General features: G+C 42.0%; 1 protein-coding gene across 2 annotated transcripts in view; it reads right to left on the reverse strand.

The window, feature by feature from the left end:
• Positions 1 to 15534, reverse strand: part of RSRC1 (arginine and serine rich coiled-coil 1) — a gene marked incomplete at its 3' end in the record, with an annotated part of 150754 nt that overhangs the window by 73992 nt on the left and 61228 nt on the right. For both annotated transcript variants that reach the window (XM_084267250.1, XM_084267249.1), the window contains one exon: positions 5339 to 5375. In XM_084267250.1, the coding sequence (XP_084123376.1) occupies positions 5339 to 5375 (37 nt within the window). The remainder of the gene's footprint in view (positions 1 to 5338; positions 5376 to 15534) is intronic.

Here is a 15534-nt window from a genome sequence, read left to right on the forward strand (position 1 = left end):
TTTAGTTTGAGCCTCATTCTTGTCAAAGACATTTTGGGTTCAATGAGGGAAAAAAAACCCCAATGCAGCAGCAGAATTCAGCGTATGTCTCCTGAAGTACAAGTATTTCTACTCTAAAGAGCAGGAGTTAGCTCAAACAGGCAATAATTTCTTTCTGTAACCCATATTTAACACTGTAGAGAGCCCCAACCTGCTTATTTCTACAAATCCTTAAATTTTCATGGAAATCTCCGAAAGGTTAGTTGTAAATATTATACACTTGCCAGGAAGGCATAAGCAGGAGCTGTTCACCCACCTAACGCTCCAAAAGGAACCACCCATAGAAAGGATGAAGAAGATTCAAGGTTAATGTTTACCTGCACAAAGAGCAAACCACTGATGACTATGGGAGTTCATGTAAGCAAACCAACTTGTGTGTTAAACACCTTAAGTCTGTGCATATGCAATAAATGAGATGCAAATGACAGCAATTAGGAAGGAAATAAAGGCATCAGCATTCCTCATGACATCACAAGCTATAGACCAACATCTACAGGGATTAGATTACCACTGGCACCTTTCAGCACCAATTCCTCTGCCTGGGGCTGATTACCTACCTACCAGAAGAAGGTCTTACTTGGACATTTGTGTTTCATGATGATTTCCCATCTTTAGAAGACCTCATGCATAACTGTTTCCTGAAGTAGATGGCTCTGGGCTAAAAATTCCTTCCCCATCACAGGGTGGCACTAATCCCACTGCCCCAACCGGAATGAAACAGTTACAGCGTTCAGGCAATGCTTACCCGACCCACGCTCGCCCTGCCCACTGCCTGTTCCTGGGCTGGAGTGGGAGACTCCACAGAATGCCCTCTCATCGCAGACTGGTGTGGGTGGGAAGGACCCTCAGCCTCCTGCCCTGGGCACCAGCCCCTCTCCAGCTCTCCTGGAACCTCTCAAGGGCTGGGAAGGGGCTCTGAGCTCTCCCCAGCAGCAGCCTTCTCTTCTCAGGGCTGAGCCAGCCCAGCTCTCCCAGCCTGGCTGGAGCAGAGGGGCTCCAGCCCTGGGATCACCTCCATGGCTCCTCAGGACTGGCTCCCACAGCTCCGTGTCCTCCTTGTCCTGGGGACCCCCAAGCTGGAGGCAGGGGGTCTCTGTCCCAGAGTGGAGGGGAACTCTCTAGAACAGATAACATGAATTCCATGCTAAATCACCATTGAGGTGTCCTGTGCCTCCACTTCTCCTCCAATCTGTCTCCTACCTCCTGGACTAAAACTGGCCTCTCTGTGCCTTGTCAGGCACCTCCCCAGGAGGGGAACTTGCTAAAAACCTAAAAACAGGCATCAAAAATTACAATACCTCCCCAGGAACCCCATGGAGGGGTTTCCTAAGGGATCTTTTTTTTTCCAGGCTTGTGAAAGGACACACCAGAAAAATGCCATGACAAAAAAAGTGAAAAATCTTATTTTCAATTAAATATGATTTCAATAGGGAAAGAAACCCAACTACCCATTCATCCCGAGACTTCTCCAATAAGAGAGAAATCAAGCTTGCAGAATATAATTGCCCAGCATGGAATTTTGCCAGGATACCAAGATAAACATAATTACTCATATTAAGAGTGTTAATTAATTGTTTGTGAACACAAATAATTGGCTGCTTGGTTCTATAGCTCGTTAGAAAGCCAACAATTCTATTAGACGTTGCTATCCAGAAGCCATAGTAGGACCACTGAGCTGGAAGCAGCAGAAGTCTGAAACTAAGCCAGGGATAATCAGGGAGAGCTCAAGCACCAAAACTAAGCTCCAAGAAAATTATAATTATATATATATCAATATACTATACTGATATAATTTTATATAAAATACATAATATCTATAATAATATATTATAGAAAATATAGGTATAGGCAGTAAATACATAAAGAATATATATTTTGTATATATTATATATTTTTATATATTTATATATATTCTTGATATATATAAAAATATATCTTTATAAAAATATAGTTATAGGCAGTAAATAAGTATTATTTCCAGAAAAAGAGAGGAGCCCTTTTTGGCTGGGCTTTGTTTTTTGTGGTGGGGGGGTTTTTTTTGGTTGGTTGATAATTTATGCAATTTTTTCTGCCAAAGAGCTCTTAAAATCCCCCCCACCCCACTCCCCCCCCAAACCCCAAAGGGCTGCCAGATGGAGTTAACCAGTGTTAGTTACGAATTCGTGACCTTGCTATACGCTACCTGTGAGGCGTGATGCAACTGGAAGTGTAAGTAGTGAACTCCAGCAGGTTCCTTGGCAGAGCTACGCACAAGCACTGCGCCAGTCGGCTTCGCCAGAGCATCCTCCATCCCTGCTGGGGTTATTGATTAACACACAACCCGGGGAGCGCCTGCGTTCTTGGCAGGCAGCAGCTATAGACTTCCAAACCGCTGATGGGCTAAACAAGCTATTAATGACAGGTTGCTCTTCATCATTTAAAACGGACAGACTCTGCCGCTTGACCACAAGGACAAGCAGGTTATTGCTTTGAAATGTTGTACAAAAAAGACACAAATAAGGGATCTCTAATGAATAAACCACACGTATGGCTCCACGGCTCCTTTTCAGTAGAGCTATTAATAGGAAACACGACCTAGTCAGCGCTGCAGATGTATAATCATCTCTTCCGAGGTTTCTACAGTTAGCATTCGTTACTCAGAAAAGGAATTAGCTAACCATAATTCAGCAAATAACCACCAGAATTTTTAGAATACAAGCCTAACCCCCCCATTGCTTAGAACTCTGCACTTTCTTTCCTTAACTAGCTGAAAAAAAAGCCCAGAACAACAAAAGAAAACTCTACTGATGGTGAGCAGATGTAGCTATGGGTGGTCACCAGGGACCGCAGGCTGACCCACTGGTGGGGTTGGCCACAGACAACTCATCCACCAGAGGCAGCTCCCCCAGGAGCATCAGCTCTGACCAGCTGAGAAACAGGCACATGGACCTACTGGGAAGTTCCCCGATCCTCAAAGAACTTGGATTTGTTTATCACAACACCGAAGGATTTCCAAGGCACAAGCTGTAAAATATTTCCCAATTCATTTAGGTTTTTAACAGCAGTTGTTACACTACTCCTTCACTTCACTCCCACACGTAGCTGCTAGCTCCCAGGGCAGCAGAGGCTGCGTACCAGGGGTTAGCAGTAAAACATGCTGCAAGCAAGCACGCAGGATGCACATGCAGATAATCCTACAGGGACATACAGACCCCATAAAGATCATATCACAAACTGTCAGCTGCTCTTTTTTTTCTAGAAGGGATTAAATAATATATTACCCGATCAATATAAAGATTCCTTTTTTTTCATAGGGGGGAAAAACTCCTTTACAAGTATTAGGAGATGCAGCAATTTAATGTAGCAGAACCAGAGCAATCACGAGGTTTGAATCTTCTGAGGAAGATCCCTGTCGTTTACTGGAGTCCAAAAGGTCTTTGTGAACTTGCCCAACCCAATGCTGAGGTATAAAATGGGTTTCCAGCATGAACGTTCCCATCTGCAGGTGCCCTGGGGAACAGTTGATTCCCTTAAGCACCCGTTCCCAGGATGGGTTTTCAAAGATCACAGGGAAAATGGGGGGCGGGGGGAGCGGGGGGAGACAGAACAGGAGGTTTTTGACAGATCCTGCAGAGAAATACACAGCAGCTAATGTGTTTAATGGAGATAAAATTTTATACCAACATCCAGCAAGTTCCTGTGTAAGGATCCTAAACCTAAAGGCATCACAGGGGTTGGAAAGGACCTCCAGAGCTCATGGGGTCCAACCCTCTGCCGAAGCAGGGTCCCTAGGACACATTGCCCTGCCACTAATCTCTCCAGTGCATTTCCACTCAAACCCCAGAGAACCCCAAACACCATTCCCAGTCCACACACACCCCCCCCAAAGCCCCAGGCTACTCAAACCCCATCGAGCCTCTTCCTTCTGCACCTGACGTTATAAATCAGAGCCGCAGCTCCAGCTATCGCAGCACTCCCAATTTAGAAGAAGTACCAGCCACGGTCATCTGTCAAGACTCCAGCATCTTTATAATGCATTGGAAAAATTCTCCGAGCCCATCAGACTCCAGCTACCTGACACCAGCAGAGGAATGAAACATTTGAAAAATTTATTTAAGAGATTCAACTAGCACACGAGGTACCAATGAAACTACCAAACAAGATTAATTTTCCACCCTCTCTAAGAACTATTCATAACACTCAGCTATTTATTCCATTTAGGGATTCAAAATACTAGTTGCAACAGAGCATTTAATATGCCACCATTATAAAGGGGAAAGTGTTGACAACTATGCCAGAATATACATCCTTTTCACCCCACCGTTACTCCAAGAAGATATTGGTACACAAGCTCCTACAAATCATATTTCCCAAGTGTATCCCAAAATGGGAAGCATCAACAGAAAAGCAATTTTTTTTTCTCCAAATGCCCAGGCACCACGTTGTGATGAGGTTTTATTTTAATAGGTGTATAGAACGATATTTATTATTTAGATATTATGTGGGAAAAAATTAAACAGGAATTTAAGCCCTTCCCATGATGTACTGAGCCAGACATGCTGTTAATAGTGAATATTGTGATTTAAGGGGATTGAGTAATCTGTTTAGATGAACTACTTACTGTTCTGATGATTGCTGATACTAACATCCGAGCCTGCCTGGGCTTCAGCCTTGTGACAATATTGTATTTTTTCATTTTTGATCAACTGATTAGTTTCTAATGCTAAGTGTGTCTCACCATCACTTGCTGTTTGAATATGTTTACTTAACCCAAAAATATTTTGCATCTCAGTTATTATTTTACACCGCTGCACTGAATGGAATTTAAGTCAAAACATTATTCATCAAGCACAGACAAGAGGAAAAAAAACCACAAAGCTGTGCACTTCTTTCAAAGACTTCAAATTACTAAACCATACCATATTTATGCATGCAATATTTGATTGTGTGTGTGTGTCCCTTTTTATTTTGGGGTTTTTTGGTTTTTTTTATCACAAGTTTGTTGTTTTCAGATCAGGGTATGCCAAAAAATCCAACACCAAACAATTTTTGTTTATAATTAAGGCAATCATCAATCCAAGGATTGCAGTCCATTCTATTTCATCTCTACATCAAAAAAAGTAATTTAAAAAAATTAAAATTCCCTTGAAATGGTAAGATAAATGAAAATGTAAGTGCCTTCACATAATAACAGTAAGCTGACCCTCTGGGAAATGGTTGACTTTCTCAATTCAAGGTATTCAAAGCTCATTCAAAAGTGTTCATTTGGAATGCAGATATCAAAGATGATGCAAATGTTCAAGAGAAAATTAAAACTTACCAGATGTTCTAATCCAGCTTTGATGTTTGCAGAGTCCCTGTAACAGAAGAACAAAAGTTCTAAATAGTTGCTAAACCCTTGTCTACAGCGATTTACGTTTAACTCCAAAATGTCAAAACCATGTAGTTACTCCTGTATATAAAATTTATTTTCATATCTTAGTCATCACAATGCCTAAAAAGTATCAATTATCCTAATGCAGATTTAAAGAGTTATTGAAGCCCTCAAATTTTACCTGCCCTGAAATTGCTCCAAGCTGCAGCAATGCAAAGGATTTTTAAAAAACCTAAGGTTTTTATATAGTTAACCCCCTACTTATATAGTTATCCTCCTATTCATACTGGAATTCATAGGATGAGGCAGCACATAATGCTATTGATCACATCCACGGTCAGCAGCTCCTGGTTCTGCTCTCTGCCTCTATTTTCAGAGTAAAACCAGGTGCCTATTTACAAAGATGAGGGAACCAATGAGCCGTGTATTAAGTAACTAGGTTGTGGAAGCCACACTGAAACTTTGCATCTGAGTCCTGAAGAAACCACAGACACACAGATACAAAGAGAAATCACATCACATAAAGGCAAGTTTGGGGAAAAAACCCAGACCAAATTATCAAAGTAAATAAATGGAAAGGCAAAGGGAATTCAGAGTGAGTGTTAATCCTTAACACAGGCTGCTACCATGGAAAAAGATAACTTCCCAGAAAACCAGAGCCAAACATATGAGAAAAATCCCCAAATCCTAAGGCACAGAACACGGAGGTTGGTTTCTCCTGCCACAGGCCCCAGGTTGTACCCACTTCCAGAACGTTGTGCCTGTCAAGAAGATGGGCTGTAACCATGTCTAACGAGGAGCCACCACCCTGAGACATAACCCTGGCTACTGAACTACACAGTGAATACATATTTACCTTTATAATATTGATTTTCCAACAAATTATTCAGCTGTATCAAACCACAGGAGCAAAACCCCCAACTGTGTTCTCTCTACTACCTGGGCCAGGCTGCGTGAGGCACGGTGAGGAGTACAATGTTTTACTAAATACTGAAAACAAAGCTACCTGCAATCCCTACATGTTACAGCCTTGCTGTACCATATCAGAGCTCTCACAGGAAGCTTTTATTTATCATTTCAGAAAGCTTTCAGAACCAGTCTGCTGCCCACCCTTGTTCTATTTGAATTTATCCTGAATGAAGCAAGAGAAAAAGAGGCACTTTTCCTCACACCGATATTTTGCACTCAGAGTAAAAGCTTATTATTCAAGTATTTGAATAGAAATCACCTCCCACATCTATTTTTTGAGGTGTCAAATGGCCTTAAATTAAAGAATTTAATTGCTTTGGAAGCAGGATCCAGGCGAGGAGCTCCCAACTAATGGTATAAAACCCGTTAGAGCTCAGTCTCCTGCTCTGTCGCTGTCATGACTCCATCAATATTTGTGCAAGTCCTTTTGCCCTGCACTGAAAGCAGACTTAATTCAATTATAGGTCTCAAAACTGATAAAAAAGGTCCTAAAGTGGAAAATGCGAAGAGATTATTGGCAAATGAATAAAGATTTGTATCGAACTAACACACAGGAGTACAGCAGGGTTTGTTGGTTGGGGTTGTTTTTTTAATCATTCCCTGTCTTAAGTCTTCTGGGAACAGCGAGTTTCCCTTCCCCTCATGCAGCACATCGATTTCTGAATTAGACTGCAATATTAAATAATTAATATACTTGCCATGATTGATGTTTTGCATTAGTTGAATATTAGGTTATCAATCAAAATCCACTTGGTTTAATGTAATAATATTGAAAAAGTGTCACTGGCTGTTCATCCAATTTGTAGTTGAGGCAGCACAGGTAGTAATATCGGTGTAACACAAGGCTCTAACGCAGGAAACGCAGCGGTTGGACATCCATAAGGCAAACATTATCAAACTAACCAGGACAAGGTTGAGGTTGTCCTAAATAAACCTTGTGGCACCTGTCACTTCCAATGAAAACCTCTTCCCAGCCGGAGGCTGCTGTGCATCAATCACCACTGACAACTGGTGAAGCCATGGAGTAATTTTATCTTTCTACTTAAATAATAATTAGACAAATCAGACTAATTCTGTATCTCAAACATTACACTATGCAACATCAGCCCGGTTGCTGTGGCTCAGTCCAACCCATCACCTTGGGCATCTACACAATACCATCATCACTAATACCATCAAACACTACAAACAAAAGGCAAGAACAATTCCACACACACCCGATATCCCAATACTTCTCTAAAGGAACACCATAAGGAACTCTCATTAATTTTGTATCACTACCAGGTGGTAACATCTTACTCCAGTTCCATGCCACACAATATGGATCCCATCAAGATCCCGATTTGCCTTTTAAGCAGTCTCCTATCCATCACCTTCATTTTTTTTTTTGGGGGGGGGGGGGGGGTCATTAGGGAAGTTTGGGGTTATTCTGGAGTTTTTCCTTTTGGGTTTATTCTGGAGTTTTTCTTTTTCCCACCAGAGAAGCTCTAGGATTGTTCTTCCCCCATACAGTCGAGAAATTGTGCTGTGAAACATCAGTTGATGCGCTTAGAGTTGAACAGCAAAACCAGTAACCATCACACTCGGGCTGATCCAAATGTCAGCTTTTGGTAATGCAAGGGGAAAAACTGCAGCTGAGCTATAATTTGAATCATGGTCATAAGGGACCTGTAACAAGAAGCCAGGAATTCAACTAAGCAAGCGTAGCCAGGCTTTGGATTACATCTAACCACAGTGCAGGTAACTAATTGAGGCAGTACTAACTTAGTACTGCTAGTTCCCTTGCCAGGAAACTACATTAAAAGCCAAATATTCCCTAGCACCTGCTAAAAACCCTGTTTTAATCTGGACATGTGTTCGTGTTCATAAAAACAGGTCCCCCTATAAATCTAACAATTAATCAGGGGAGCTGATTAATATCCAGTATTTTCAATATATCTGAATTTTAACTGTTCTAAAGTAATTTACACTTCCACAATTTCTTTTTTATAAATATACAGCTATTTCACTCAAGAATTGGAGAACTAATGTTTGTTTTTGTGCAACAGAGCCAAACCAGTTAGTGGGTGCACTGAGACATGGTACTTTGGAGCAAAGCACCATTGAGAAGCTCCAGGTGTAACGTCACAGGGTAATATCAGTCCCTTACTCCATGTCTGTGGGGCTACCGAAAACCAAAGAAGCCTCAGACGTGTTTTCACTCATCACTAAAACAGGCAATTAAGCTTATTAGCAGGCCTCTGTTACACTCTTTAAAATGAAACACAATGAGGAGAGCAGAGTTTAATAATCTGCTCAGATTAGTAGCATCGAACTGGCAGCATCCCAAAAGTTTTAAGAATTTACTCCCAGGGCAAAGCAACCACTTCAGCCCCATTCTTTGGTTCCTCTCAAGTCATTATCAACTCAATTCTCCAGACTTCCTGTAGATTTGTTTTGAATTTTCTTCGCTACAGGTTTTGGGTTGGAGTCCACAGGCCATAGAACAACTTTATGGATTATCTATAGCTATGGACTGTGTTGGGTAATTCAGGTTGAAGAGTCTCTGGAGGTCTGAAGTCCTACCACTGCTCAAGGCAGGGTCAGCAGTGAGGCCAGACCAGGCTGCTCAGAGTTTGATCCAGCCTGGTCTTGAAAGGAAAATCTCCCCAGGCATCCCGTTTTGCTGATGAGATGTCCTCACTGGGAGCATCCTTCCTTCTAGCTAGCCCAAACACCTTTCTCTCTCTTTTTTTTTTTCCCCAGTCTGTGCTGGCTGCATCTTCCCTTCCACCACACACAACTTCAGAGAGCCTGGCTCCTTCTCCTCACTGACCTCCCTCCTCCTCAGACTGGGTGGCTGCTGTCAAGTGCCCTGAAAGCCATCTCTTCTCCAGGCTGAACTACCCCCAGGTCCCCTCACAAGGCAAATGCTCCAGCCCTCGACCGTATCAGTGGCCTGATCTCCACATTAAACTGTCCCAATGTCTTATTTTTCTCCTCAGAAGCCAAGTGAATAAATAAATCACCTCATCATTAGCAAGGCCTTTAGCAGAATCCCCTCCAGTTCCACAGCACTAACTACAAGCTGCAAAAAACAAGGTCACAGGCAGGATTTCAGGGCAGGCAGGATCACAGGCCCGGACAAAGGCCTTCTCCCCTCTCATGAATGCCACCGTGTCAGCACCGTTGATCAGGTGCTCTCTCTTAATCTCTTGGATTATTCAGCAACCACATCACATAACTATTTCAATAATCCATCAAATATGATTAATCCCTTTTTAGGTCCCAGTATTCCTGCTGGATGAAAAGCCTCATAGTGAAAGGTGTTCCTGGAATACCATCATGTTTTCCTGTTCTTTGTCCTCAGCAGCCCTTCTGCTGCTTGCAGTCATCTAATGGCCTTCTCTCTCTCTCAGGACCACACACAGCTACCACTTTTCTTCTGCATGTCATCAATCCCCACCTGTATTCTAAATAACCTCAAATTAAACAGCTGGATCTCTAAAGAAGTCTTCAGAGCTTCCTTCAGCAGGTGACAAGATATCAAACACTCACCCATATGAGCGACACAAAACGTGATAAACACATCATGCTAAACCCAGCCTGAGTAGTTGCACAGTCACTTCTCCCACCTCCTTCATCTCCATGTGGAAGGTAGGCAAAGGGTGACAAGACAGAAATGAACAAAAATACACCTAAGATGTTGAAGAGGTTGAGAGATGTTCAAGATGGTGAAGAGGATGAGTGAGGTTACTGTCATAAACATCATATCCACTGCCTCTCCTGTCTTGACCTTCTTCAGGTAGTGAGAAGTCTGTGCTGACCCAACATGGCCAAAGTGAGGAACAGTCTCACTCAATGCAACTACAGCAGCTGGGGCAGAAGCAGACTAGTCTGCTATCTCTGGACATTTTAGACCTTTATTTTCTTATGTCATCTTCATTTTAGCAATTGGCATCTCAAATTCAATAAGGGGTTCACCTCATTTTCTGCCTCTGATACCCATAGTCATCTCAAAGCCGATTGCTAAGCGATGCTTAGTTTATTGGTAGGCACTGTAAAAAACAGTATCTGACTCATCTCAATCAGATTCAGATAAGGAATCAAGTAGCCCTGACTACTTAATCTAGCAGCACTGTTAATACTCTAAGTTCCTGACTAAACCTCTGCACACATCACCAGCAACCACCAGTAACATCCCTCCTGTCTCAGAAAGTGGAAATCCTCCATCCAACCCTCTGCCAACCTGTGGCAAGATCATCTCCCTCAATGGTGACTTCAAAGGCCAGACTAGAGCTGGGCTCTGCTTTTTTCTGGGAAGAAAAGAATTTACTTTTCCACATGATTACACACTTCTACCCTGGGATATCCCAAGACAGAGAACTGCTCCCTTCTGCTTATTTTATATAGCCAATCTTCGCAGGATTTATTGTCCTCAATGTTAAAAGTCTGTACAATCAGACTGAAGGGATTCCAGGTATTGAATTTTAGTGGAGGAAAAAAAGAATAAGTTAAGTTTTTAACTTCTTTCTAACTTTTCCACAGTTTGGACGAGGGCATCGTGTGTGCACACACCCAGTTTAATCACAGCTGGCTGGTAGCCCCAGCGAAGCACTTGCCACCTTATCACTGTTCACTGATGCATTTACTTGAACATTTAAACCACGTTATATTCTGGAATAGCTTCACAGAATAATATTAAGCTCAAAAAATACACCAGACATCACGAGTGAAGCAGTTATGGCAAGATCACGCCTTTGTTCAACTCCAGAGAAATAAAAACTTAGGAGAGAAAAGAGACTTTTCTTCTCCCTATGCTTGGCAACGACCAGCATCCATACAGAGGATTACTACATCTGCACACTGACTGCCCAGATGGCACCATATACCTCAAGTTCTCCCCTGAACTAGCTTGAATTCCAACTTCAGAGTTCAGAGCCTCGGATGCAGTTTTTAGAAAGGATACCCCCGTCACAGTCCACTCAATTTTATAGGGTTTTTATTGTTGTGTTGTCTGTAAAATTATAGGCTGATGTTTCCAAATCTGACTGCAGACCATAGGTACTTATTTCAGGACGCTTTGAAAGACACAACAAAGGTTACATAAAGACCTAAGCCCTGTGCCTGTCCTCCCCTTCAATACCATTTTTAAGAGGTGGGTGCTGATTCTCTTGTGGAAACAGGTAAATTCAGACCTGCTGGCTTTTGATGACAGGCTGGTCCACTACCACATTGGTGGTCCAGCAGAACTGCTGGCAAAGACTACACAACATGCAGAAACACAACCCCTACAAACACGTTGCTCCAACACTACTACTTAACCTCCTCTGGGTTACAAAGAGAAACCTGAACACCAGGGCTGTATTTTTGTAGCCGTAAGTGCAAGTTGCACCAAAGGGAGTGTACAAAAGGCAAGAGGAGAAAGCCATAACAGCAAGCTGTTTCCTCCTGCTTCTCAAAGATGAAGAGGAAAAAAACCCTTCAGGTTTTTTTAAAGCAACCAAATAACATAACCAAACTATACAGCCACTAATGAAACTCAATGTCTTTGCCATCTGTGACTTCCCAAGGTTACACAAAGATTCCCTATGGAGAGAGGCTGAGGGAGCTGGACTGGTTCAGCCTGGAGAAGAGAAGGCTGGCGGGGGGGGGGACCTCATTGCAGCCTTCCAGTCCCTGAAGGGAGCAGAGGAACAGGAGGGGAATCAGCTTGTTGAAGGGCAGAGACTGGCAGGACAAGGGGGATGGAGTGAAGCTGGAGGAGGGAAGGGTTAGATGAGATATTAGGGGGAAGTTCTTTCCAGAGAGAGTGGTGAGGGGCTGGAAGGGGCTGCCCAGAGAGGGGGTGGGTGCCCCATCCCTGGGGGTGTTCAAGGCCAGGTTGGATGGGGCCCTGGGCAACCTTGTGTAGCTCCAGGCCTGGAGGTTGGTGTCCCTGCCTGTGGCAGGGGGTTAGAGCTCTGTGATCCTTGGGGTCCCTTCCAACCCAGACCAGTCTATGATTCTATGATTCTCAGCACTACACGCACCTCAGCGAGCATCCCTTGACAGCTGCAATGGCTCTAAGACTTGTGGCTCCTTGTATCCACCCCCCCTTTTTCTTTTGGATGATCCAAGCAACTGCTAAAACGGACTAGGAAATAAACCTGTGACAATAAGCCACATCAGAGAGAGTTCAGGAGAATCCTTCATTCCAGCTGCTGGAAAACGAACCCATGGTATTTCTGATAAAGCATGGAATGTTGTTTTACTCTTAATATCAGGTTCAAATGGTCTGGAACTGATCCTGAAGTGTAAAGACTCCAAAGCGGGTGCTGCTGTGCTCGGTGGCTCCCTCCCTTGCTCCCATTAACCAGAGAATTTATTTAATTCAGGGAAAAAATGGTAAGAAGTTTGGCCAATTAGTAATTTAAATGGAATAAGGATGGAAGACCACCATATGAAGGTCACTTATCAAAAGCAGGAAGGACAGCAGAAGTCATCCCCACACACAAACACATAGTGAATGACTCTGAAAGGCTGGAGAACTCAGTAGAATATAATGCAAGGGAAATTGAATCATGCTAAAACCAGGACTTTAAACAGGACACAAGGTGAAACAATTTCCATAATATGTTATCCTAGAGAGAAGAAAAATCAGTTCCCAAGAGACCTTATCAAATATTCAAGAGGAAAAAAATAAATATATATATATATAAAACTGTGGCTCACAGGGCAAAATCGTATGCAATTGAAATAAATACTGAAATTAAGGTGGGGGGATAGGGATGGATGGGGACGACACCACAGACAGTGTAAATCAAAATACAGTGTTGACAGACTCAACAATGTTCAAATGGACCCTACAAAAAAAATCCTGGGTTTTTTTTTCTCCATTAAAATTGCTCAAATAAATGAGAGCCAAAATAAATACCCCGAAAAAGGTTCTAAGTCTCTTCTACCAAGACTCCAGGTCAGATATGGAAATCCTGCAAATTATCAAAGCTGATTTCCTTCTCCTGGTTGCCACTTCAAGCCATTCCTCGGGTAAGCTGGCAATTCAGGGGACCTCATAACACACAGGTTTGGAGATTTTATATGAGACGGAGTGTGGGTTTTTTTCTCCCTGGGTTTTGGGAGGGGTCAGGAGGGATTCTGTCCTGTTCCATGCATGGGGTTCCCTTCACAAGGAGTAAAAAACCTTGTTCCTCACCGTTTGGATTCCCAGCAAACAGAAGCAATTAAGCTTCAGGCTTTGGAATGTCACTGTCTCTGTTAACCCGATTATTTGCTGGTCTTAAATAAATTAGACAACTTTGGCCTGTTTTACCTTTTCTGTAATATTATTTAGTAGATATTCAATTAAAACACATCCTGTAGGTGAAAGTGTACGAAAACATTTCCGTAATGGACATTAGTGGCAGTAGGAAGTGCTGCTAATTAGCCTCAAAGTACAAAACAGATTAGAAAAGTAGCAAAAAGCCCAGCAGTGTAACTGCACGGAGCCCTGCGCTGAATATTAAACAAAGCCCACCAAGTTTTAATGTTGGGGAGCACAACTCTAGTAAAAACTCCCTGGACTAGTAAAGAGTGTTACAGGTTAATGAGGAACATATAAAGAGTGCACAATAATTATCATACCTAGCACCTTACCATCTGTGTTTGGATGACTGCGGAATATAAACAGAGTTTATCGGCATTAAGTCTGAAACTAATTACACATGCATTACTATTAGCATACTGTTAGGATAAATATTTAAAACATTGGCTTTTCCTCAGCTGTGCTCAGCTCTCCACACTGAGTGATGCTACATTTACACCAGTGAGAAAATTTAAACGTTCTAAGCACTGAAACAATTGGAGTACAATCGATTTTCCATTTTCTGAAAGCTTCTAAATCCCCCTCATTCACCCAATTACTACTGTACTTAACCTAATGAAATTTTATTCTGTGGGAACAATACTATTCTTAAACAAATGTTTGAAAGATATAAGACTAAAAACTTCCAGACAAAGAATAAACTCCTGGAGAAAAGATGCAAATAAAATTACTATCATAATCTTTTGTTTTTTATTTGCAAGTATAAAACCGAAGAGAAACAAAAGCAGGGAACATAGCATCTGTCATATCAGAATATAAAAAGATGATCCTGGCACAAAATGAAAAAGCTCTAATTCATTTGCAAATCAAGCCTGCCAGTTCTATTTCAAGCTGGCGGTAACTGTCAAGAGTTAACAAGATAATCACTTTCAATCCTGCCTTCAATGGTACATTACACTGTTATTCCATTCAATAAGGCCGTTCTTTGGGGCACTAGATGAATGGTTTTCATTTCTAACTCACACAAAAAGTTGGGGGAAAAAAAATTTGAAAAAAAAAAAAAAATCCATGGGGCTTAAGAAAGAAATCCCTTTATGGGCATTTATCTGCCGGCACTTGCTTTTAGGGAAAATGAGATATTTGGATACATTGGTGTCCATTCACTTCCTCTATTCCTCCAGGCCCTCGGTCTGTTGATAAAAAAAAAAGAGCACACATGGAACCTCAAGCCTGTTTCTGTTTTATTTTTAACTATCTGTGTGCATTAAGCAAGCTCCTCGACAATGGTTTGTTAAGGCTTCAGGAGTACACAGCTCGCTACACGCCAAGACGCCGCCGTATTCGAAGGGATTCATCTTCGTCTAAACTCATTCTGAACGGTACAAAAAATAGCAAATGCTGGGGAAAACCACGCTCAGGGAAACAATAACCTCATTAACCTCATTAAACGTTCCAGAAAATAAAGTTACCAATTAAAGGCACTCTACTCATGAAACAAGTTAATCTAGATTTTGTCAGTATTAATTATTTGTAATTTTTTTTTTAAAGATTCAGCATTATGCATTCTTCCCAAAGGGATAGAAATTTATCCAGTACATAAAGCTTATTTGCTGGCACACAGCTTTCTGCCAATGCCTAGGAAAAAATGCTTTTGCTCATTGCTCACAATTCATAGTGTGAGATACCACCCGCACATCACGTTGTACCGAAGAGATCCACAGCCAATTACTGAATATTCTACAGTCACAACTTCAATCCTCTACACCAACTTTAGAAACAAATCACTGAATTTCTTTCTTTTTCCTTCTCTTTCTTTAAATCCCCAGAGATCTCAGTGCACAGAGCAGAGCCAATAACTACATTTAATATCTTAACTGAATTAAGCTTGTCC

This window comes from Gallinula chloropus (assembly GCF_964237585.1).
Source record: "Gallinula chloropus genome assembly, chromosome: 8".
NCBI lineage: Eukaryota > Metazoa > Chordata > Aves > Gruiformes > Rallidae > Gallinula > Gallinula chloropus.